The sequence below is a fragment of the Phyllostomus hastatus genome, unplaced genomic scaffold (genome assembly GCF_019186645.2).
Source record: "Phyllostomus hastatus isolate PE091 unplaced genomic scaffold, TTU_PhHast_1.1 phas_contig_86, whole genome shotgun sequence".
Taxonomy (NCBI): Eukaryota; Metazoa; Chordata; class Mammalia; order Chiroptera; family Phyllostomidae; genus Phyllostomus; species Phyllostomus hastatus.
This window is the reverse complement of record NW_025333977.1, coordinates 94,068,799-94,095,179: the sequence shown is the minus strand read 5'-3', so window position 1 is coordinate 94,095,179 and position 26,381 is coordinate 94,068,799. Positions and strand designations below refer to the sequence as shown.

The window sequence follows — 26,381 nt, the reverse complement described above, 5'->3', positions numbered from 1 at the left end:
AGGATTGAACCCACAACCCAGGCATATGCCCTGACTAGGAATCAAACCCATGACCCTTTGATCCATGGGATGGCACTCCAACCAAGCTACACCAGTCAGGACAGGAATGAGATATTTTTAAAATTACAGTTTCGAACTATCTGCTGCCCTTGTTTAGGAATACAGTTTTCAAATATATATATATGGGTTTCATATTCAGAAATGTACCTGAACTCTTTTATTGGTTCCAAAATTGGTCTGTTGGTTCTCTTAGATTTTCTATGTAAATAATCACACAGTCTACAATAATTTTGTTCTTCTTTTAAAATTATTTTATATATTCTTTCTTGCCTTACTGCTAAGGCTAGGATTTCTATTATATTGTTAAATAGAAATAGTGATAGAGTTCATACTTATCTTGTTCTTGACTTTAAATGTTTTATTTTTAAATATATTTTATTGATTATACTATTACAGCTGTCTCATTACCCCCCTTCATTTCCCTCCACCCTACACACCCTCTCCCACCCACATTTCCCCCCTTTAGTTCATGTCCATGTGTCATAAGTTCTTTAGCTTCTACATTTCCCACACTACTCTTGCCCTCCCCCTGTCTATTTTCTACCTTCCATCTATGCTACTTATTCTCTGTACCTTTTCCCCCTCTCTCCTCCTCCCACTCCCCTGTTGCTAACCCTCCATGTGATCTCCATTTCTGTGGTTCTGTTCCTGTTCTAGTTTGCTTAGTTTGTTTTTGTTTTAGTTTTAGGTGTGGCTGTTAATAATTGTGAGTTTGCTGTCACTTTACTGTACATGTTTTTTATCTTCTTTTTCTTAGATAAGTCCCTTTAATATTTCATATAATAAGGGCTTGGTGATGATGAACTCCTTTGACTTGACCTTATGTGAGAAGCACTTTATCTGCCCTTCCATTCTAAATGAAAGCTTTGCTGGATAGAGCAATCTTGGATGTCGGTCCTTGGCTTTCATGACTTGGAATACTTCTTTCCAGCCCCTTCTTGCCTGCAAGGTCTCTTTTGAGAAATCAGCTGACATTCTGATGGGAACTCCTTTGTAGGTTACTGTCTCCTTATCTCTTGCTGCTTCTAGGATTCTCTCCTTCATTTTTACCTTGGCTAATGTAATTATAATGTGCCTTGGTGTGGTTTTCCTTGGGTTCAACTTCTTTGGGACTCTCTGAGCTTCCTAGACTTCCTGGAAGTCTATTTCTTTTGCCAGATTGGGGAATTTCTCCTTTATTATTTGTTCAAATAAGTTTTCCACTTGTTGTTCTTCCTGTTCCTCTTCTGGTACCCCTATAATTTGGATGTTGGAACGTTTCAAGATGTCCTGGAGGTTCCTATAGCTCTCCTCATTTTTTTCAGTTCTTGTTGCTTCATTCTTTTCTGTTTGTTTCTTTCTTCCTTCTGGTCCACTCCATTGATCTGATTCCCAGTTTTCTTCCCCTCACTATTGGTTCCCTGTGCATTTACCTTCATTTCACTTAGCGTAGCCTTCATTTTTTCATCTAATTTGCGACCAAATTCAACCAATTCTGTGAGCATCCTAATCACCAGTGCTTTGAACTATGCATTTGATAGGTTGGCTATCTCTTGATTGCTTAGTTGTATTTGCTGTGGAGCTTTGATCTGTTCTTCCATTTGGGCCATTTTTTTTGGTCTTGTGGAGCCTGTTACACATGAGGGGTGGAGCCTTAGATGTTCACCAGGGCAGGGCAACCCAGTTTCTGGGTTGTGAAGCTGTATGTGGGGGTGGGGTCCAAGAGGGAACAATAGCACTTGTTCCGCCTTCTGCTGCTTCCCCCAAGCAAACTGGGCCTTTCTGGTGCTGATTCCCGTGTGGGTGGGCTTGTGCATGTTCCAGGACCCCATTGGTCTCTCCAACAAACTCTCCTGTGAGGCTGGGGGTCTCTCCCTGTGCCTCAATCCCCACAGTTGTTTTCAATCAGTGCCCCGAGGCTCTGTTTCCCAGTGTTCGGGACCCTGGGTTATGTGCAGGGCCTCACTTTTCAATCGCCACCTTACTGGGTCTGCTGGTTGCCACCCTGCACCCGGGGTCTGTCAGCTGCTGCCGGAGCAACCAGGATCTGCCTGCTGCGGTCCTGCGTGTCCGGGATGCCTTATGCACCGGGTCCCACTGCTCTTTGTGCTGAGACACCCCTCTGCTTGGCTGCCCGACTCCACCCCTCCTACTGGTCTGGAGGAAAGTGTCTATTTTAACTCCTTGGTTGTCCGACTTCCGTACAGTTCAATTTTCTGTCAGCTCTGGTTGTTATTCTGTTTCTAACTTGTTGTTGTCCCTATCTTGGTTGTGCTAGGAGGTACAGTGTGTCTACCTATGCCTCCATCTTGGCTGGAAGTCTAAATGTTTTATTATTAAATATAATGCTTTTTACTCTGTTTTTACTAAATACCATTTTTAGGTTAAAAAAATTTCTTTCTCTACTTAAGATTGTTAAAGAGTTTTTTGTTTTGTTAATGGCATATTGATTTGTATCATTGATTTTTCTGTATATCATCAAATAGATTAAATGGTTTCTCTTATTTAAATTGTTCTACTAGCATGCATTACATTTAAGGCTCTTTATATTATAAGATTATCCCTGCATTCCAGAGATACTTCCAATTAAAAATAAATATATACATGTATGTATATATGTATGTATGTGTAAGTATGTAACCAGATTTCTAAATTTTGGTTTAGCTTAACATTTTTGTTTCAGTTACCTTAAATAAGGCTGGGCTTTCCTTTACTGTTTTGCTTGGTTTTGATATAACCTTGGTAAGGTTATTCTAGCCTCATATAAGGAGATTCCCCCCCTTTGTTTCTTTCTCAGAAATAATTTGTATATATTTGGTATCATCTGTTTCTTAATTTTTTTCTCTTGTAGCAATCATCTATAAAACCACCTGGGTGGTGGTTGTTTGTGTGGTGGATTCAATTTCATTAATCATAAGTCTACTCATAGTTGAGTCAGTTTTGGTAAATTATATTTTTTTAGGAAACTGACATTTATCTATTTCCTCATTCATTTGCTTAAAATTATTCATAATATTCTTGGTTTTAAAATCACTGCTGTATTTGCTGTCTCCCTTTCTTCATTCTTAATATTGTCTTTTTCTTAATCTAATTAGTCAAAGGATTTAAACATTACTTCATTATTTCAGAGAACCAGCTTTTGGTTTTATAAATCCTTTTTTTTGTATTTTGTTTTCTTTTATTGATTTCTGCATTTTCTCTTCAGATTTCTTTAGGTTTAACCTGAAGTTCCTTTATTAACTTTTTTTTAACTTCTTGATTGAGCTACTCATTTTCTAGTCTTTTCTAATATAAACATTTACGTTTACATATTTTCCTTTAGATACTGTTAAAACCTCATTCCACAAATTTTGATATGTATTTCCATGACCATTCAGTTTTAAATATTTTTCACTTTCCATTTGTGCCCATCAACTTCCCTTTGCCCTTCCAGATCTACTCATTTCCTCTTCACTCTGCTTCACAGGCTGACTGTACAGACTACATCAATAGGCTGCTGTGCCCTCTATCTTCTGGTTGGGGTCTGCCAGTGGGGATTTCTGACGGAAAATGGCAGAAGAAGAAGAGCAAAGTCAGTGCATTTCTTTCTTTGGTCTCTTCTCTGGGAGATTGTTCAAACTGATTACATCCCGACAGAATGTCTGCTTCTTAAAAAATGGCCTTAATGTTCTCCCAACTTTGGGATTGTAGTAACTCCTCTCTCCTTGTCCCTTTAGAACTAGAGGTTGTGACTATCCTACTACTACTAGTCACAAATCCTCCACTGTCCCTTGATTCCCATATATCTCTCCCACACCTTTAAGATTTGTTCCTTTATACATCATTTGAGTGATCATTATTACTTGTTGGGACTTGGAATGATACACCATTTTTATTTTATGTTAGGTCCATTAGTTTAGAAGTTTGTTTTCAACTTTCCAAGTCATGTATGAGTTTTTAATAGTTATTCTTTTTAAACTAATTTCTAATTTAACTGATCTTTATTTTGAGAGTATGCTCTATATTACAATGATTCTTTGACATCTGTTGAGACTTGTTTTATGGTCAATTTTGATTTTGTTCCACATGTGCTTAAATAATTATTTTCTATATCTTTACTACTTTTGCCTGAAAGAAGAGGGTTGTATAATTGTGTATCTATCAAATTTCTTCTTTAAACATTACTTTTGTGTATATATATATATATACCTGAGACTATGTTGTCAAATATATACAGGTTTACAATTACTTCATCTTCTTGGTACTTTGTTCTTCTTGTCATTATATATCGACCCTCTTTATCTCTAATGATACATTTTGCTTTAAAGTCTATTTTGTCTAGCCCTGACCAGTGTGGCTCAGTTGGTTGGGCGTCATCCTGCCAAGTAAAAGGTCACAGGTTTGATTCCCCAGTTAGGGCACATGCCTGGGTTGCAGGTCCAGTCCCAGTTGGGGCATGTAAGAGAGGCAACCAATCAATGTTTCTCTCCCTTCTCCTCTCTCTAAAAATAAATAAATAAAATAGTTTTTAAAAAAAAAATAGGGTCTGTTTTTGTCTGAAAGCTACTCCAGCTTTCATTTCTTTAATACTATTTCTATATATCTTTTTTACTTTTCCCTTCAACTTTTCCTTATCCTTATGTTTAGGTATATCTTATGTCAACAGCATAAAGATGGACTTTTAAAACTATGTAGTCTCATTATCTCTTCTTCTAAACAAAAGAAATAGTGCTATTTTAAATTACAAGTACAATGCCTTGGCCAATGTGGCTTAGTGGATTGGATGCTGGCCTGCAAACCAAAGGGTCACCAATTTGATACCCAGTCAGGGCACATACCTGGGTTGTGGGTCAGGATTCCAGTGGGCGGGGGGCAGGGGGCACTCCAAAGGCAACCACAGGTTGATATTTCTCTCCCTCTTTCTCCCTCCCTTCCCCTTTCTTTAAAAATAAATAAATAAAATCTTTTTAAAAACAAAAATAATAAATTACAAGCACATATATCTAGGATTCAAAGTACAGTCATACCTCAGTACTTATAGGCTTCAGAATTCATCAAACCCTGTACTCATTGCATTTTGACAAGAAAAAACTGTTTCATCACTCAGTGCTTGCTTGGTACTCATCGGTTTCAGCACTAGTCACGTTAATGACAAGTACCAGGGTACCATTGTATTTGGATTCCAGGCTCTACCCTATCATTGTATGACATTAAAAACTCTTTCTATACTCTCTTTCTATACTCTCAGAAGAGTCATAGCAAAATACAAATGTTTAATCAGATTATCTTAAAATCCCCTTCTAGCTCATCCACTCTGTCATTCCATTAAATTACAGTAATATGTTTCAAACTGTTTTGAGACAGGGAATCTTAAAACCAGAAATAGAATTACAAACAAAATCCTAGAGTAACTTAGTGAAATAATTCAAATAGTAACTGATGTTTAGTTTTGGGTTATTCTTTGTCATCTAAAACTTCAATTTTCCATGGAAAAAAAGTATAAAAAATAAATAAAACTTCAATTTTCATTATTCAAAGTATAATATTTTTTCAGTTTAATTTCTTTTCTGATAATAATTCATGTTTTTTATGTATTTTCCATGATCTAGGGTAGAGTACATAATTAAATATATCTCTTTGTGACTCTAAAGGCTTTTATGTATTTTTACTAATCCAAAAAATCTTTTCATGGTTTTATTATTAATTTCTAGCCTCATTTTATTTTAGCTTATTTTTTAATTTCTATAAAATGTTTCCAGAGTTGCAGATGCCACAGTCTTTATCTTTTACAAGATTAATCTAAAAACCATACCACTATATTTTTAAATTTTAAGACATTGGAAATAAACCTACAGGCCTCATTGTTAGTTTATCCATTTAATGTAGGTGCAACGATTACTACATCTAGTTTTTGTAGTCAGTGGTATGATACCATTTTATTTGGAGCCTGATTTTGCATGGTTGGCTATAGTAACACAGTTTGTGGGATTAAAGCCTTTAGGAAGGAAGAGATTACACTGCTTTTTGCTCTGGTTTCCCCCTCTTTTTGCATCTCTGTGTCAATGTGAACCAAACAGCTTCCCAAATCCATGACTGGTCCCTGGGATTCCTAAACCCACTGCAGCAACCTGAAAGTTGGTGCCAGGATCTACCTTTGTCATTTAACTGACAATGCTCTTGATCAGGAGTCTGCTTTCTTATATACTAATTATATTTTCCTGAAACTACTAACCCTAGTTACTTTGGTTTGATTTGGTTATCTCTTTTTTACCCTCACAGCACATTTACAGACTCTTAAGATAAGTTCAGATGACTTATCCCATCTTTATTGCACCATTTTCCTATGTAGATGCAAAATATGTGGGTGAGGGTGGGAGGCTAGAATCCAAATTGAGTCTCTCTAACTTTATTCTCAAGGTGGGGGATCAATCAGATTTGAGTGTAACCCATAACTGTTTTTTAAAATGTTTTAAATTAAAATTAAAGTATTTCAAATTATGTAAGTAAAATACTAATATTACCTTTGTTTAAAAATAAAGGATAAAAACAAATGGGACTTCATCAAAATAAAAAGCTTCTGCACAGCTAAAAAAAATCAGCAAAATGAAAAAGGAACCAACTATATGGGAAAATATATTTGCCAATAATACCTTGGACAACGGTTTGATCTCCAAATATAAAGAATTCACACAACTCCACTCCATGAAGACACACAACCCAATAAAAAAATGTGCAAAAAACTTGAACACACACTTCTCCAAGGAGGACATGAAAGGATGCTCAGCATAACTAGGTATCAGAGAGATGCAAATTAAAAGCACAATGAGATACCACTTCACACCCATCAAAATGGCCATCATAAACAAATCAACAGACAATAAGTGCTAGAGAGGTTGTGGAGAAAAGAGAACCCTGGTACACTGTGGATGGGAATGCAGACTGGTACAGCCACTGTGGGAAAGAGTATGGAATTTCCTCAGAAAACTAAAAATGGAACTGCCTTTTGACCCAGCAATCCCACGGCTAGGATTATACCCTAAAAGCCCTGAAACACCAATCCAAAAGGACCTGTGCACCCCAATGTTCATAGCAGCACAATGTACAATAGCCAAGTGCTGGAAGCAACCTAAGTGCCCACCAGTAAACGAGTAGATCAAAAAACTATGGTACATTTACACAATGGAACACTATGCAGCAGAAAGAAGGAGCTCCTACCCTTTGAGACAGCATGGATGGATCTTGAGAGGATTATGCTAAGTGAAATAAGCCAGATAGTGAAAGACAAATACCATATGATCTCATCTTTGAGTGGAACCTAATCAACAAAACAAACAAGCAAGCAAAATATAACCTGAGATATTGAAATAAAGAGCAAACTGACAGTGACCAGAGAGGAGGTAGGAGGGGATAATGGGGGTGGGGCAGGGTGAAGAGTGAAGGGTCCTCAAGGAACGTGTATAAAGGACACAGGGACAAAGCCAAAGGGGGTAGAAAAATAAAATTATGTAAGTAAAATACTAATATTACCTTTGCTTAAAAATAAAGAATAAAACCCCCCTCAAAGTCCCCTTTCACCATCCTCCTGTAGCCTTCCTTTCTAGGGGTATCCATATTCGTTTTGAAGACACCTTCCCAGTACCCTTTCTATACATTTCTTTCTTCTGTATATACATATACACATTTTCTTTATACATAAATGGCACCTCCTTAAGTTTTGAGAGTGAAAAAAGTAAGTAAACCTTGAGGGTTGGCATATTCTGACACATTTACTGAAAGAAAGTGGATTGAACAAACAGTTTATTAAAACCTACCATGTGTCACATTGTGCACGCAGTGCTTTAACGGCACGAAGGATTCTGATATTTTACTTCTGTTAGATGGGTTGCCACACTAGGTTATCTAGCAATTAGGTTAGAGATTGGGAAGCAGGTGCGAAAGTCGATTTGGCAACTATGTAGAATTTGTATTTTGATGGGAGCTACAAGAAACCTAGCAGAGCTGCAAAAAGAAAAAAAAAAACTATGAGCGGTAGTTGGGTCTGTGAAACTTAAAAGAGCCTACTACCTACCATGACCGAAGTTTCCTTCAGAAATCGGAAACCGAATACCATTGGAGCCTGGAGCGCAGGGTACCACAGGTTTCAAATAAGGATGCGGCCGCATGGAACGACCAAACAGCCAACCAGGAAAAACCGCTCTCGGACTGGTCTAGAAGCGCGCATGCGCGAATAGTCGCTGGGGGCGGAGCGCGAGGGGCGGAGCTTGGGGTCAATGAGCCTGCGCAGACCGCGCGGCGAGGTGGGGGAGGGTGGTCCGTGTGTGTCTGTGTTGTTGTTCGGCGGCGGCGGCGGCGGTAAGATGGCTGCCCACGGCGGCTCCGCGGCGTCCTCGGCGCTGAAGGGGTTAATTCAGCAGTTCACCGCCATCACCGGTAAGAGACGCGGTTACCGGAAGGTGGAGAGTGGGGTCTGGAGCGGGCGGCCGGTCTGCCCCAGGCCTCCCTTTACCTTTATGCATTACTCCCTCGGGCTTTACCCACAGCTCCCGTCCTCTCTCCTGAGGAAGAGGCGACGACGGCGTCGGGTGTCCGGGTTCAGGCGGCAGACTGCACCCCCCCGCGCACCCCAAACCGTCGTTCTCGGTCTCCTTGTAGTGTGGAGAGACACTATCCACCTCCTGTCAGCCCAGATCTTGCCCAAGCCCATTCGCGCCCGCCGGCCCAGGGACCTGGGGGCGGGTGAGGTGGGGGGGCCGCACCCAGGCCACCGCCCTCCATCATCTCTTCTCCGAGCATTGATGGGGTGCAGTGCATCCCCTCAGTACCTTCTTCCTATCTTCCTCGGCCTGGGCATGCTCCCCCTGTCCCTGGCCTGCCCTTCCCTTTTCTGGGCCCCTCAAAGCCTTCGCTGTGGCCCTGGCGTGTTCGGGCCCTCCCGCCTTAACCGCGAGGCTGGTGGGTTCGGCGTCGCTTTGACGGATCCCGCGGGATAGGCCGCCAGAAATGGGGGGAGGAGTGCTGAGGAATACCTTCAAGACTGAGGTTTTAAGAGAAGAATTACAGGGACCCTCCCCCCCATCTTAGTAGGGAAAGCCTGGAAGAATCCTGGGTGGCGTGTCCCACCTCCCCATAATAAAATCATAGACTGAGACCATGGCGGCGGGGCCTCCTGCTGATAACATAGGGATGGCGGCAGAAACTTCTTGAGAGAAAACCAGTTTCTGGATGTCATATCCTCCAAACCCTCGGTTTTTCTTTTTCTTTGGACTTCTGCGAAGGGCACATGCAGAACCTCTAACCGTCTGGAGGAAAGGCCCTAAGCCATTCTGTGAATTCTCTGACTTGTTTCTCTCTGATGGTGCTGAACTTTTTTTTGCATGAGTTATTAGAGGGCGGAGCAAATGATGTTCTCTGTGGAGTGATTTGAGAGAAGTGTACTCCATGTGCCGAGTGTAATTTTGCCGTTCTAGTTTTGTCATTTTGGAAGGAGGTCAGAATATTAGTTCTCTCCCTTAGCAAATCTATACCCTACCTGGTAATTTGTTAGATGCAGAAAACTACAGTTCCACTGTTAATGCACGTAGCAAGATCTGGCTAAGTAGAATTTTACATTGTTTTAACTACTGCAGGTTATATGAATGTTGTTTTATAATTAAAGCTAGTTTTATTTTTTGTGCTACAATAATAGCTAGATGTTTGGTGCATTAGCTTCTGGGCATGAAACATCACATCAAAGTTGCTAAAGTAAAATTTGTAATTAAATTGGGATGAGGAGTGGAATAATTTTTCTTAATATTTGTAAACTTTGGCAGTTGGATTGTTATGTTAAAGAGGTAATGCATTTCCCAGTGGCTAAGCAGATCACTGTTATTGGGAAAATTAGAAAATTCTAGTGTAAGTTAATAATGTTGATTATGTTTATATAGAAGAATGTAGTGAATTAGATATTGAATATTATTAATCTCTTTTATTGAGGTTTTTTAGAGGTGGTTTAAGATGCCACCAGTTTAACTTCAGTTTTTGTGCTAACTACCACCTCTTCAGGAACTCAGATTGTTTCAACCTTGCATTATTTCTTCTGGTGCAACATTTTTATTAGATGTAGACAAAACCCAGAGTCTGGTGAGACAAAGTAACTCACCTGCTTTAATTTTGTTTCTGTTTGCTAGCCTACATGACTTACTTCTTGGTCACAGGCCTTTCTATTTCTGAATCAAGTTGGAGACCCTCAGTAGACCATGGTATCTGAAAATCTGTAAAAGGGAAAATACTGTAGATTGTTCTTAATGTACTATGAATTTCTATTAATAATTTTTGGGCTTATTTTTTTTTACAAGAAGTGATTAACTATTAGAAACATGATAGACCTCATTAGTCTTTTTCATGTATCCTAAAAATAAAGTTTGGGGTTGTGTCCACATATATTTTAAATTGTAGTATTTATGATAAAATATATTTGATATTTATTTATTCATTGTTTGGATGAATTAAACTGACCTGAAGAGCTTATGCTCTGATCTCAAAACACTTAACTTACCTGGATTTTACTTATCTGGAAGCTCAGCATTCTGGTAAAAACAATGCGTTTTTTAAAAAGTGAGTCCTAACTTTTTTTGTGGCTCTTAGAAATAGAATGGAAAATTCAAAGAATGTTAAATTTTCTTACTAAATATAACAGATCTCTATATGATATATGAGTATGAAGTAATGACTGATTTTTTAAAAAATATTTAAAAACTACTACAACATGAAATACTTTTTTAAAATTCTCACTGGAGGATATGTTTATTGACTTGAGGAGGGTTGTGGGGTAGAGAGAGAGGAAGAGAAAGAGAGGAAGAAACATTGATCTGAGAGACATTGATCAGTTGCCTCCTGCAAGCTCCTCAGTAGAGATCAAACCCACAACCTGGATGTGTGCCCTTGCAGGGGATGGAACCTGCAACCTTTGGAGGATTGGTAGCCAGTCCTCCAGCCAACCAAATTATTTGGCCAGGGCATGTAATATGTTTGAAAAAAGGAAAAACCAACTCATTCTCATAACAGTTACGTATATTTTTATACTCACCCGAGGACATTTTCTTTTTCATTGCTTTTAGAGAGAGAGGAAGGGAGAGAGAAACATCTATGAGAGAGAGAAGCATTGACTGCTTGCCTTCCACACATGCACAGACAGGGATCAGGATCATAGTGCTCTGACTGGGCATCAAACCTGCAACCCAGGCATGCGCCCCAACTGGGAATTGCACCTGCAACCTTTTGGTTATTGGGTGATGCTCCAACCAACTGAGCCACACTGGCCAGGGCCACAACAATATTTTTTATTTTATATTTTTCAATTCTTGTTTACATATTTTTACTTTTTAAATACATTGTGGATCATAGTATACGTAATTTAGAATTCCAGAATTTTTTAAATATTTGTGTGTTTTCCTTTTTTTATTATAGAATTCTGAAATTTTAAGTTGACATTATGTCAGAAATATTTTTTCTAAGCTCAGACTCTGATAAGCAGGTAGACAAGGGAAATGATGATTTTTTGAAGTAATCACATTGAGAAGTTATATACCTTTACCGTGGATGCTGTTAGAATCATTTGAGGTTGCATGGAAAACCAGTCCTGTTACTTTATAGTCTACTACATTTTATGTTACTATTTGATCTCCCTTGATGTTCATCATACATGGCCTCAAAAGACTGCTGATAATGCAAGATATAGTATCATAGAAATGTACATTTGAGAAGCTGTGTGATCTTATTAACCAGTGTCATGCCAATAAATTTATTTTTTTAAAAATCAAAAGTCATATAAAAAAGGTCATACCAATTCCCAAAATATGAAGAAAGAATATGCTGCTGAGTCTGAAGGTAATTCCATAAGTACAATTTTTAAAAAATGTTTTAAACTAAAAAAATGTTTAAAACTATGACATTACCCATAAACAGCAACTTGGGCTGACATCTAGCCATACAAACACAAAATGCACAGATGTAATCAGAATAATTATTGAGATAAGAGATACATAGGCACTAGAATTGGTAAAAATAGTCATTCAAAAGGTAAGGACAGAATGTGAGGGAATAGAGAGTACTCTGAGAAGACAAGAGCTTGCTAGTATAGGATTCTAAAGCTTTGTGCATAGAAGGCATTCATATTCTTAGTGAGAGTATACAACCTCAGTTGTAAAAGAGACCTTAGTTTAATATTTCTCTAAAGTTATTGAACGAATGCATATTTGTTATGGAAATTAGAAACTGGTGGTTTAGTATTTGGTTTTTTGGCTGATTTCCATTCATAGTCTTTTTTTATAATATATTTCTCTTGGGTTAGTATTAAAATATGTTCAAGTTTTCTGTCAGGAAAGGTGGTTGCAAGTGTCTAGATATCAAAAGAAAACTCTTGGAATTTTAAGGACTGTTTCAGAAGGTGATAATGATGTTTGAACAGAAATTTAGGGAGGTAATAGCTTTTTTTTTTTAGTTTGAATGGAATCTTAATAATGCATTCAGTATTTATTGATAGATTTCTATGTGCCAGGTATTGTTCAGATCCAGGGGATAATGCCATGAGCAGGACAGGGTGTGTATCCTCAAAAGCTTGAAGTTTAATATGAATACAGCCACATATATCAATATTGTAATACAGTGGGAAGATGTATTATGGAGGTCAAGAAAGACTTCTCAGAAGGAATAATTTCTTAGCTAAAACCTAGAGGAGAAATGTTTCTAGCAGGAGGGCATGTGTGAAGGCCTGGAGGAAGTAGGGACAGACATACCCATCCAGAGACAAGAAAGCAAAGATAATAGGTTTAGGGAATTGATAATTTCAAATGAATAGAGCATAGTTAGTGGGAGATGCAATAAATAGAGCTGAGTAGATTAATTAAGTGTCAGGTTACGAAGGGCCTTGTAACCCATGTTAAAAAAAATCTTGAATTTATTCTGAGTGTAGTAGGAATCAGTGAAGTTTTAATTAGGGGAGTGATGTTCAGTAATGACATTGGATTTTTTAGAAAAAGTTATTTGGGCATCCTGGAGAAGAAGCAGACATAGTGATCAATAGAAGACTGTTGTATTAGTCCAGGAAAACCAGCTGGTGTCCTGAAATAAATCATTGGCAGAGAAGTGGGCTCTTAAACACATGGGAAGAAGTTAGAGGAATCAGAACCAAGGTTAGGATTCTGTTCTGGACATCTAGGTACATAATGTTGCTATTTGTGAAGGTGTGGGTAGTAGATTTTTGGGTGGGGAGAAGATGATTAATTCAGTGTTAGATTAGTTGTTGCCTGTGGGACTTCTAATTGGGGCTGTTCAATAAGCAAGTAAATAATTGGGTCTGGAAGGAGGAGTGACATCTGAGGAGTCAGTCATATTGGTGGCTGTTGAAACTTTAAAAGTGGATGACAGCTTGCCAGGGGAGAGTGTCGTGTGAGAAAATACTAGGCTCCAGAACACAAAGCTGAAGGAACACTAATGTCTGACACACTGCAAAGATAAACCAAAAATGAAGGAGGAAACCCAGAAGACTGTGATAGTACTTCAGCATCAGCAGTACGGAACTACCTCAAATACATGGGCACTTTAGGAAGCCAGTAATCATTGGATATTCATATATATGGAGGGTTTTTGTTGGGATGGGGGTTATAGCTTGATGGTTTCTTAGAAACCATTATGACTCTTTTTTTTAGTTAATCAAATGAGAAATTAAAGGCCCAGAGAAGAAAAGTGACTTAGGTTAGTCCTTCTCAACTATATGTAGGAAAGAACCTTTAAAAAAAATTCATGGCCCTATCTGGGTAGCTCAGTCAGTTAGAGCATTGTCCCACCTCTTAGTTGTGGGTTTGATCCCAGGTCAGGGCACATACAATAATCAACCAGTGAATGTGTAAATAAGTGGAATAAATCAGTGTTTCTTTTTCTCTCTTCCTTCCTTTCTTTCTAAAAACCAATCAGTAAAAATTTTTTAAACATTCAATCTTCATATAAAACTTTCATAAAAAATAAAGTTAATTACTTGAAAATGAAATAAAAATAATAATGTAAATATAAGCCCAGATCTTTAAAAATTAAGGTATAATGTACATGCAATAAAATCTACTCTTTTTAGTATATACTTACAAGTTTTGATAAGCACATACAATCATGTAACCACAAGATATACAACAGTTCTATCATTCTCAAAAAATTCCTCCTGCCCCTTTGTAGTCAGTTCTTCTTCCCACTTGTAGCCTAATCTTTTGGTCTATTAATAATTTTTCTTTTCCAGATGTGATATAAATGAAACACAGTATTTAATCTTTTGAGTCTGATTTCTTTCACTTAGCATACTGTATTTGAAATTCATTCATGTTGTTGTGGTTACGAGTAGTTCTTTTTATTGGTGAATAGTATACCATGTTTGTTTATTCATTCATTAAATGATTGGCAAATTGTGTTGTTTCCAGTTTAGGGAATTATAAATAAAGCTGCTAAAAACATTAGTGTATAAGCTTGTTTTTGTCCCCCTTTGGATAAGTACATGTGAATGGGATTATTGGATCATATGATAGGTATATAACTAAGAAATTGCCAGTTTTTGAAAGTCACTACTCCTATTTTGCATTCCCATCAGCAGTGTATGAGAATTCCAGTTGCCTGTTTGGTATTTTAAATTTTTTGTGGCCACTTTAATAGGTGTGTAGTGCTATGGCACATTGTGACTGTAATTTGCATTTCTCTAGTGATTAGTGATGTTGGTCATTTTTTCATATTGATAATTTGCCATCCATAAATCTTTCAAGCCTCAACTTTTTTGTTATTAGACATTAAAGTTACAATGATAGTTACAAGTTTAATCTATATCCTAAGAAGTAATAATTTCTGATGGGTCAGCTGAAAAAATTTGAACTTCTCATTATATTCAACAGACATAAAGTTACTCTGTCAAATTGCTGTAAAAGTTTCTAAATTCTTACACTGGAATTTCTGGTTTTATCTTGTCATGGGCTAATAATGGATAGCTGTTCTGCACTTGTCTAGTTAAGGTGGAACAGGGACTAGAACGCTAGTATCTTTACTTCCAGGCCCATGCATTTTCCTCCATGTTACTACTAACCTCTCTATAGGCTCCTTTTGTTGATCTAACAAAAATTAGCTTTGCTTAGTCATTTCATTCCCCTAAATTAATCATTTCATTCCTTTGGTACTTAATAAATTTAGTTTTCTACATACATGGTTTTGTTTTCTTTTAATGTTTTTTATTCTGAATGCTTAACAACTCCAGAATGGGAGACTGATGAGAAGGTTAAACTATTACCTTATCTCTTAAAATTCTCACCCACTCTCATTTCTTTAATGGGCAGTCTAGTTTATTGTGCTGTCTTTTCTGGGGGAAATATAGGGACACACAAAAAGTAACTTCTTTGTGTCCCTATCATTTCTGTGCTCTATCCCTCTGGGCCAAGAAGGGTTCTGTACAGGGATTTTTTTCCCTCCCTCCCTCCCTTCCTTCCTTCTTTCCTTTTCAATTCTGTGACTGCCATACTTTGGTTCCTTGATAGTAGGTGAAGAGACTATCCTTTTGTGACTCAAAGTAGTGTAGAGACCAGGCATAAGGTACTACTAAATATTGGTTCTTCCTTCCAGTTGTGGTGGAGACATGGACTTTATTACAGGTTGTGGGCAATCTTTGCACTTTGATCACTGGTCAGGGGACATAGAAGAATCAACCAAGCAAGTGGAAGAACAAATCAGTGTTTCTCTCTCTTCGTGTCTCTGTCTGTCTGTCTGTCTGTCTGTCTCTCCCTTCTTCCCTCCCTTTCCTTTTCTCTCTCTCAGATCAGTAAATAAAAATAAAAACACTAATGTTTAATGCGATGGTATCAGGACGTATGGGGGCCTTTGGGAAGTGATTAGGTCATGAGGATAGAGCTCACGTGAGCTCTATTCAGAGTCCTTAAAAAAGAGCACCCAGAGAGTTCTCTTGTCCCTCCTGCCATGTGAGAACACAGTGAGAAGATGGCTGTCCGTGAAACAGGAAGGGGCCTATACCATACACCATATCTGCTGGAGCCTTTATCTTGGACCCTTCAGCCTCCAGAATTGTGAAAAATATATGTTTGATGTCTACACTACCCAGTTTATGGTGTTTTTATTATAGCAGCCTGAACAAACTAAGAACATTGGATTAGATTAAGCTATCCTGTTGCTGCCTACAATATTGGGACCTTAAAATAAGCCCATTTAAGGAAGTTTTCAGGTAGTTTAAATCTGCAAACTTATTTTATTTGCCCCCACCCCTTGCAAAGATATGTTCTTTTTATTCTGAATATAATAAGAGAGAAGTTCAAATTTTTTCAGCTGACCCATCAGAAATTATTACCTCTTAGGATATAGATGAAACTTGTAACTATCATTGTTCCTTCCCCCTATATCATTTAGACTTCCATTTTCTCTGTCCTGTCAGTTAACCTTCACTTCCTCATATTCCTCTGTTTAGCTCAGTTGGAGTGTTATTGATCTTTTGGCCAGGACACTTTTTGTTGTGTAGGACTGTTCTATCCATTGCAGAAGATTTTGCACTTATATTTTCTGTGGCTGCCGTAACAAACTGCATGACTTAACACACATTCACTCATAGTTCTGGTGGCCAGAAGTCTATAATGAGGACATGTGCAGTCTTTGCGGGAGGGGTTCAGTTTTCAAACTAATACAGCACACCCAGCTTCTTTCCAGTGAATGCCAGTAGTACCCCTATCCCTAATTCATGAAACACCAAAAATGGTCTTTCATATTACTTAATGTCTCTACTTCTGGACCTTAAGAACCACTGGTATCTTTAATTATCTTTAAGTTATCTTCTGATTCTAAAATGACACACTAGGTGATGCAAGTGATATACTTAAGAATGACTGATAATACAAGTACAGATGGCTCAGATAATTTGCCTTTATATAAGAAAGTTAATGGTGTACTTTGCTTCTTTTTTTTTAAATTTTATTTTAATCATTGTTCAAGTACAGTTTTCTCCCACTTACTCCCATTCCAGCCCACCCACCCAACCCTCCCCTCTTCCCCCCCATTACCCCCCACCCCTAGTTTTGGGTCCCTCTCTAAAACTGTCTTCTCCAGTCTTGCTATGATTTAGCATGTACTTCCCTTTCAAGCAGTATTCATAGGTAGATTGTCCCCGTTGCCCCATTTGAAAGCTCTTATAGGTCACTATCCTGAAAGCTCCAGTATTGGAGTATTCATCTCTCTGCTAGAACAAACTACCAGAGTAGTCTGCCTATAAAAACCTTTTAACTTTGAGAATCTACTGGGTAGGTAAGTACATTAAAATGGTGGAGTACAATAGACACTGAACTTTTAGACTACCATTTAAGAAGTATAATTATATAGCACAGTATATAACTGGACATGATGTAAAAATATTAGGGGAGCAATGAAAACCTCAGGTTTTATGAGAAATAATAATATGAATCTTGAAATTGTTCATCAAATTTTGGTTATTTTCCCCCAAGAGTTTGTATTTAATTACCTAACAAAGTTGGTTATTGTGGTATGTGAGCTGCTCCTTCCCTTTGTTGACCTTAAAAATAAAAGTTGTTTTACCAGTAAATATCGGTTTATTTGGGAATAGCAAAGAATTGCAATTTGGGACAAGCAAGTTATAGGAAAGCCACAGGCAAGTCCAACAAACAAAGGAGAGGAAAGTTATGGAGAAAAAGGAGAAAGATGGGAGGGTTGTTTTGAAAGTCCATTGGAGAAAAGCAATAAATAATAGTTCAGGGAGATGACAGTCCAAGGACATGAAGGCTTTTCATTCCTTGAATGAAGAGTTGCTGTGGTAATCGATTTCTTATAGGAGATACAATGCACATCTTTTCTTGTTGGGCCTATAATTCCTTTTTTCCTGTTGAAGATTTCTTTTGTTGGGGTCTGTAATTGAATTTTTCCTGTAATTGACATGGAGTGGTACTGTGTGAGAGCTTCCCATTCCAGCCTCCCAATTCCATTTTAATGAGATTTCCCTTAATTAATTTTTATACCCTCAAAAAGTTTGTATTTGTTCTTGAGATTACATTTTTCTAAAATTTTAATTTATTTTTAGTCAGAGGGTAAGGGAAGAAGAGAGGGAGAGAAAAACATCAGTGTGTGAGAGAAACATGAATTGTTTGCCTCTAGCACACCCCCAACTGGGGACCTGGCCCACAGTTTAATTTACTGTACCATATGTAGCCTCTTTAAAGGAAAAAAAGCAATCCTGGTCCTATGTAAATTAAATTACCATATATTAGGTCAGTCTAGAAAGTATCCAGCTATGTAATATGAAAAATAGAGACATTTCTTAAAGAAGATAAACAATATAAGAAACACTGTACATAGGACAGTGATGCTTCAGCCCTGTTCAAATTAGGCACCTTGGGACCTCACACAGTTCTCCCAATCGCCATCAGCTACCTGTCATATTTTCCTGAATCTGCTCAATGGTCTCAAATCTCTTCTCTTTCAAAGGTGATTTTAGTTTTGGGAAAAGCCAGAAGTCACAGAGTGCCAAATCTGGGCTGTAGTGGGGACTGAGTCACCTGGGTGATTTGATGTTTTGCCAAAAAATTCTGCACAAGATGTGATGCATTAGTGGGTGCATTATCATGATGAAGCTGCTAATCACCAGTTGCCCATAGCTGTGGCCTTCTGAATCATCCAAATAGTTTCCATAGAGAAATGTTCAAGCTTAATGCAAAATTGGATGCAGATTTGTTGCTTTACTTGCTCTGTCATTTTGAATGCAATGGGCACACAGTATCCATGCTCACTCAATGGCATCTACTACCCCCACTGACTATTACATTGAAGTTGTCATTGTTCATGCACATGTATTCCAGTTCACTTTCCTTAGCTGCCAGGTTACATCGATGTCATGCAAACTGTCCTTGTTATATTAACAAGGACTTTGTTAATAGTTGGGGTTTTTCTGGACTTGTATACCCAGATATAAGGCAAACCCCAAATAAAAGGCAATTCTTTTTTTTTCAAGATTTTATTTATTTATTTTTAGAGAGGGAAGGGAGGGAGAGAAAGAGAGAGAAACATCAATGTGTGGTTGCTGGGGGTCATGGCCTGCAATCCAGGAATGTACCCTGACTGGGAATCGAACCTGCAACACTTTGGTTCGCAGCCTGTGCTCAATCCACAAAAGGCAATTCTTTATTTGTCCAATTCTCCAGAAAAGATTTTTGGCCAACACAAATATGTAAATTTTTTAGAAATTTAAGTGAAATATACCAATATGTTTTTTGAAATTTTTTATTGATTTAATATTAAATCATAATAGTGTATATTAATGATTTTCTACTCATATTTCATGAAATAATTTTGTTCACTAGCATCATAGATATATGTCTTCGTCAGATAACTGACAAAGCTATAGCTCCTGTGTCATCTGACAGTTTTTTGGAGCATGTGATTTTCATTTTATATTGAGATATAGCACTTCTAAAATTTGTATGTGATGCTCTTGTTGGAAATTTTATCTTAACTCCATTTATCCTAAGTACCCATTTGCTGTTTGTGATTTTCGTAGTATAACCATATTGCTTTATAAATGAAATTTAAAACATGAATATTGCACACAGTATAAAATTGAAAAGATACAGAAAAGTTGTTTTGACTGCAGCCTGGCCCCTCCCTGGTGAGCTGAAATCCTATGAGGTAGCACTAAGTCAGTTTATTAGACATTGATCACATGCAAGCATACATGCTAAATATTGGGGATACCAAGACAAAAACCAGTCCCTGTGTTAGAATTCATGGATATGAACAACAGTGTGGTGATTGTGGGGGGTGGGGCAAGATGGAAGAGACTATAGGTGATGGAAAAATTAAATGAAATCAAATTAAATTGAATAACACTTCTGGCCAAGATGGAGACATAGGTAGACACACTGTGCCTCCTCACAAACCAAAATAAGGACAACAATTTAGAAATAACCAGTTCTGACAGAAGATTGAACTGTATGGAAGGCCAGCAACCAAGGAGTGAAAGTAGACACATTCATCCAGACTGGTAGGAGGGGTGGAGAGGGGGTCGAGGCAAAAAAAAAAAAAAAAATCGGTGGCTGCAGACCCGGGTGCACAAAGCAGCAGTGGGTGGACCCAGCAAGATAGCAGATTGTAGAGGGGCTGGGTGCCCAAGATGGCTTGCGGGACCAGGCAGTCTCACATTTGTGTACAGATAAACCAGGTGAAACTGGGAAGTGAGACAGACCATGCAACCCAGGGTCCCAGCATGGGGAAATAAAGCCTCAAAACATCAGTTGAAAATACCTGTGGGGGTTGAGGTGCCAGGAGAGACTCCCAGCCTCAAACAGGAGAGTTCGTTGGAAAGACCCACGGGGTCCTAGAATATACACAAACCTACCCACATGGGAATCAGCACCAGAAGCACTCAGTTTGCTTGGGGGAAGTGGCAGAAATCTGGCAGAGAGTGGAGCATGCGCCACTGTTCCTTCTTGGACCCCTGCCCAACATACAGTGTCACAATGCAGCAATCTGGGTACCCTGCCCGGGCAAACACCTAAAGCTCCACCCCTCACTATGTAGCAGGCACATCAAGACACACACAAAAATGGCCCAAACGAAAGAACAGATCAAAGCTCCACAGCAAATACAACTAAGCGCGACAAAGAGATAGCCAGCCTATCAGATGCACAGTTCAAAGCACTGGTGATCAGGATGCTCACAGAATTGGTTGAATTGGTCTCAAATTAGATGAAAAAATTAAGGCTACGCTAAGTGAAATAAAGGAAAATGTACAGGGAACCACTAGTGATGGGAAGGAAACTGGGACTCAGATCAATGGAGTGGACCAGAAGGAAGAAAGAAACAACCAAACAGAAAAGAATGAAGAAACAAGAATTCAAAAAAATGAGGAGAGGCTTAGGAACATTCAGGACATCTTTAAATGTTCCAACATCCAAATTATAGGGGTACCAGAAGGGAAAGAGGAAGAGCAACAAGTGGAAAACTTATTTGAACAAATAATAAGGGGATACTTCCCTAATCTGGCAAAGGAAACAGACTTCCAGGAAGTCTAGGAAGCTCAGAGAGTCCTAAAGAAGTTGGACCCAAGGAGAAACACACCAAGGCACAGCATAATTATATTAGCTAAGATTAAAATGAAGGAGAGACTCCTAGAAGCAGCAAGAGATAAGGAGACAGTAACCTACAAAGGAGTTCCCATCAGAATGTCAGCTGATTTCTCAAAAGAGACCTTGCAGGCAAGAAGGGGCTGGAAAGAAGTATTCCAAGTCATGAAAGCCAAGGACCGACATCCAAGATTGCTCTATCCAGCAAAGCTTTCATTTAGAATGGAAGGGCAGATAAAGTGCTTCTCACATAAGGTCAAGTCAAAGGAGTTCATCATCACCAAGCCCTTATTATATGAAATATTAAAGGGACTTATCTAAGAAAAAGAAGATAAAAAACATGTACAGTAAAGTGACAGCAAACTCACAATTATTAATAGCCACATCTAAAACTAAAACAAACTAAGCAAACAACTAGAACAGGAACAAAACCATAGAAATGGAGATCACATGGAGGGTTAGTAACGGGAGTGGGAGGAGAGAGTGGGGAAAAGGTACAGAGAATAAGTAGCATAGATGGAAGGTAGAAAATAGACAGGGGGAAAGTAAAAATAGTATGGGAAATGTAGAAGCCAAAGAATTTGTAAGTATGACACATGGACATGAACTAAAAGGGGGGAATGTGGATGGGAAGGGGTGTACAGGGTGAAGGGGGGGAAATGGGACAGCTATAATAGTATAATCAATAAAATATATTTAAAAAAATAATACCTCCTTCTCATAGGGGTTTTTCCTGGGCTCCAATGAATTAACGTGGCACATACATCTAGTATGTACTATATAAATTTTTGTGAACTAAAATTTTAAAAAATGTTGGCATTGTTTTTAATTAATTAATTAATTAATTAATTAATTAAATGCGAAGCTTCTCTTCTGGAGGAACCAGAAAGGAAACCAACGTTTACTGCTTAGTAGTATCAGAGGATCAGAGTGTCAGAGGGATAGGAATTGGGGAGCAGTGTAGAAAATGCTTAGCAAACAAGTTGACACAGTAATACTTAGGGTGATTATTGAGCATGTATCAACCAGCTGAAGCAGAAGAGAGGAATGAGGAGGATAAGGATATTCCAAGTGTGTAATTCACTATGGCTATACTAAATTGTATGGGATGGGAAAAGGAGAGGCAAAGCCAGAGAGATAAGCTGAGACCTGATCACAAAGACTTTCCATATCATAAGGACTTTGTGGGTGTCAGAAAGTCATTAAAGAATTTAAACTGGGGTATGATACAGTCGGACATGTATTTTGGAACATAACCACAGCAGCCAGGTGGGAGACAGAATGAACAGTTAGGAACCTATTGTAGTAATCCAAGTAAGAGATGTTAAGGGCTTGCTGTAAAGCCTCGGAGATAGTAGTAGAGAAAACACACATGAGAGATGTTAAGAGTAGAGTCAGCACTTCCCTTTCTGGCAGTGTGGCTAAACTAGAAAGATATCATAGTTAACCCTCCTGCTGAGAAAAAAAATCCTGAATAAAATAGGTATTAAATTTTTTATTCCAGAATGTATCATTGGGTTGGCAAGAAAGTAAGGACTACATAGAGACTAAAAATGAAATGAAATTGGGAATGCAAATATTGGCTAGATTTAAAGCAAGCCTTTATCCTGGTGGAATCTGCCCAAACTGAACTGATTTGACCTCTTTTGATAGTGTGATAGGGCAGAAGAAATGGGAAACAAAGCCTGTGGCCTTCCTAAGGAGAGGAGTCTGAAAGAAGATCTCTGCCCCTTCATGGAGTTGATTTTATCGTTTCAACCTTGGTTGTTGGGGAGTGGCAGGAGAGATCTTCACTACATACAGGGTCATATTTCCCATGTGGTCTTGTAAAACTTCAAGTCAAGAATGTATTTGAAATGGTCCCTGTTTGCTAGTGCCCACAGATGCCTTACAAAATCTATCAAATCATATCCTCTGAGAAATCCTTCAACCCAGGATTCAAAAATCTACAGATTAAAATTCTAAGACACATGAAATCTCAGTAAAAAAAAAAAAATGACAAAATGCACAAAAAATCATGCCACAGTAAGCCAGAGCCAGCAGAAACAAGACAGTGAGTGGCCCCCTAGAGATTGCAGGAAGTTTATGTTTTGTCTTAATAACTCCAATAAATGTAATTAATATTGAAACATGAGTATGAAGTAAGGGTCTCTGAATCATGATCAAACAGGTTAGGAAAAATCAAAAATAGAACTTCTGATTATGAAAATTAACTGAAATTAAAAATCAGTGAGCAGATAAAAAACAGATTAGCCCAGCCTAGATTGAAGAGTTGTAACATACGTCTAAGTGGAGTTTTAGAAGGAAGTAAGTGTAACTGGAAGAGTAAGGTAATTGTTAAGTAGAAAAGGCTGAGAATTTTTCAGAATTGATAAAAGATAACAGTTCTTATCCTGGCTGGGTGGCTCAGTTGGCTAGAGTGTTGTCCCTGTACACCAAACGGTTGCATGTTCAATCTCCAGTCAGTGCACGTATGGGAAGCCACTCTTTCTCTCTCACATTGCTTTTCCTCTTCCCTCTTTCCCTTCCTGTCTTTGTAAAATTAACAAAAAACATATCCTCAGGTGCGTATTTAAAAAAAAAAGTCCCTGACCAGTGTGGCTCAGTTGGACTGAGCTTTGATTTGATTCCCAGCTTAATTCCCAGTTCAGGCACATGTTTGTGGGTTGGGTCCCCAGTTGGGGTGTGTAGGAGAGGCAGCTGATTGATGTTTCTTTCCCTCTCTGTCTCCCTTCCTTCCCCTCTCTTTAAAAATAAGTAAATAAAAATTTTAAAGAAGATAACAGTTCTTACATATAGTGGAAGTCCAGTGAATCCCAAGCCTTGACAAATTAGAGTGAAACTGCAGAAGACCAAAGACAGAGATCTTAAAATCAACTGGAGAGAAACAGCAGATTGCTATACAAATGTTTTTCCTAAGCATCTGATTTCCTAGCAGCAACAGAAGCCAGAGGACATTGGAATGCTATCTTCATTGTACTGAGAGAAAATAACTCAAGAAAATAGAACATGTATTCAGTAAAACTGAGTACCTCCTCCTCCCTCCATCCCCCACCTTGCAAAACATAAACACAACCAACAGACCTCAGTGACGTAGATGGTAAGGGACATCATTCAGGTACGAAGGAGTCATCCCAAATGGAAAGCCGTGCTACTTTTTAAAGACCACAAAGTGTTCCATCAAGTAGCTTCTGTAATTCAGATTCTACTATTGAACATTTATATTTTCAGTTTTTCATATCAAGTATGAAGCTATACTGCATATATATATGGACATGTTTTTGTGTGTTTTACTTATTTATTTTCAGTGCACCATTCCCAGAAGTACTGAAATACCACGTCAATGTGCTGGTATTTCACATGGAGCTGGTATTTCACAGTATGGAGTAAGCTCCTATTCTGTCTCCCATCTCCAAAAATCCGTTTAATATAATGTCCTCAGATAGAGGGTGTATCAGATATTAAACTGATAAGAACAGATACTATACTTGATCTTAGCCAAAAGGCTGAGAAGTGATATATGCGTGTATTATTCTCTGTAGACTAAATAAGAAAAGAATAAGTCTTCCTTTGACTAGAAGCCCAAATTACTGGGTCAAAAAAGGAATGAGTATTTTTGTTTCTTGATACATTCTGGAAAATTGTTTTCCTAAAAGGCTTTACTAATTTATATTGCATCTAACAAACTATGCTGGGTTTACACATGCATAAATATGTGATAAGGGCAGTTTTTTAAAAAAAATAGATTTTATTTATTTATTTTAAGAGGGGAAGGGAGAGAGAAAGAAAGGGAGAGAAACATCAATGTGTGGTTGCCTCTTGCCTGCCTCCCACCTGGGACCTGGCCCACATGTGCCTTGACTGGGAATTGAACCAACAACCCTTTGGTTCACAGGCTGACACTCAGTCCACTGAGCCACACCAGCCAGGGTTGATTGGGGCAGTTCTTAATGATTAAGATTGACATTTCTCATGAGGTTTTGACAGTTCTATCTTTGACAAAGATATTCTATCTCACTTCTCTCCTACTGTTAATGAAAAATACTTTTTTAAAAAATAGAAATGAAATGCATTGTTTCTAACAATTTCCAACTTCTAAAATGTAGTCTTCGTTTTTCTTTATCTTTTTTTTTGCTTGTTAACAAATATATAGTTAGTCCATTTAAAGAGAAGTCAAATAAATGCTTTATTTAGTTTTCATTTTATTATAAAGGAAGACTACTATTTTAAAACTGCTGCTTTTCACCCTGGCTGGTGTGGCTCAGTGGATTGAGTGCAGGCCTGTGAACCAAAGAGTCACTGTTTCGATTTCCAGCAGGGCACATGTCTGGGTTGCAGGCCTCTCATGTACCTGGTGTGGGGAGGCACCTCATGAGAGGCAACGACACTGATGTTTCTCTCCCTCTTTCTCCTTCCTTTCCTTCCCCTCTCTCTAAAAATAAATAAAATCTTTAAAGCTGTTACTTTTCTAGCTTTGTATATGTTCACACTATAGCAACAGTGCAGAAGTCTAAACAGTTTTTTAAAAATCATTCGTTTGTTAAATTGATTTTCTTAGAGAGAGGAAGGAAGAGAGAAAAACACTGATTTGTTGTTTCACTTGTTTTTGCATTCATTGGCTGATTCTGTATTTGTCCTGCCCTGACCGAGGATCAAACCCACAACCTTGGTATATCAGGATGATACCAACTGAGCTACTTAGCTAGGGCCTAAAGTCATTTATTCTTAAAGGGAAAATGTATTAATTTGCTTGGGAATTCTGTATTCTTATTAGAACTGAATATAAGAAGGTGTCTTTTAAAAATATTTTTCTTTTCTTTCTTCCTTTTTTTTTTTTTTATATTTCAGGTGCAAGTGAAAGTGTAGGGAAACATATGCTTGAAGCCTGCAACAATAATCTGGAGATGGCAGTCACCATGTTTTTGGATGGTGGTGGAATCGCTGAAGAGCCCAGTACCAGTTCAGCAAGTGTCTCCGCTGTTAGACCACACACAGAGTATGAATTTATTTTTTCTTAAAAATTATATATATATTTATTTATTTATTTATTTATTTATTTATTTATTTGCTTTAGACAGGAAAAGTGAGGGAGAAACATCAATATGCAGTTGTTCTTATACGCCCCCCACTGGGGACCTGACTTGGCCAGCAACCCAGGCGTGTGCCCTGACTGGGAATGGAACCAGTGACCCTTTGGTTTGCAGGCCAGTGCTCCACACCAGCCAAGGCTGAATTTAT

At 38.2% G+C, this 26,381-nt stretch overlaps 1 protein-coding gene and 1 pseudogene across 1 annotated transcript in view; one reads left to right on the top strand and one right to left on the bottom strand.

The window, feature by feature from the left end:
* The first annotated feature begins 8,323 nt into the window (after positions 1–8,323).
* UBXN7 (UBX domain protein 7) overlaps positions 8,324–26,381 on the top strand; it is a 58,984-nt gene continuing 40,926 nt past the window's right edge. Inside the window, exons 1-2 of the mRNA XM_045850903.1 lie at positions 8,324–8,448; positions 25,992–26,139. Of these exons, the coding sequence (XP_045706859.1) occupies positions 8,376–8,448; positions 25,992–26,139 (221 nt within the window). The 5' untranslated portion in view covers positions 8,324–8,375. The remainder of the gene's footprint in view (positions 8,449–25,991; positions 26,140–26,381) is intronic.
* Positions 24,446–24,661, bottom strand: LOC123827660 (annotated as a pseudogene).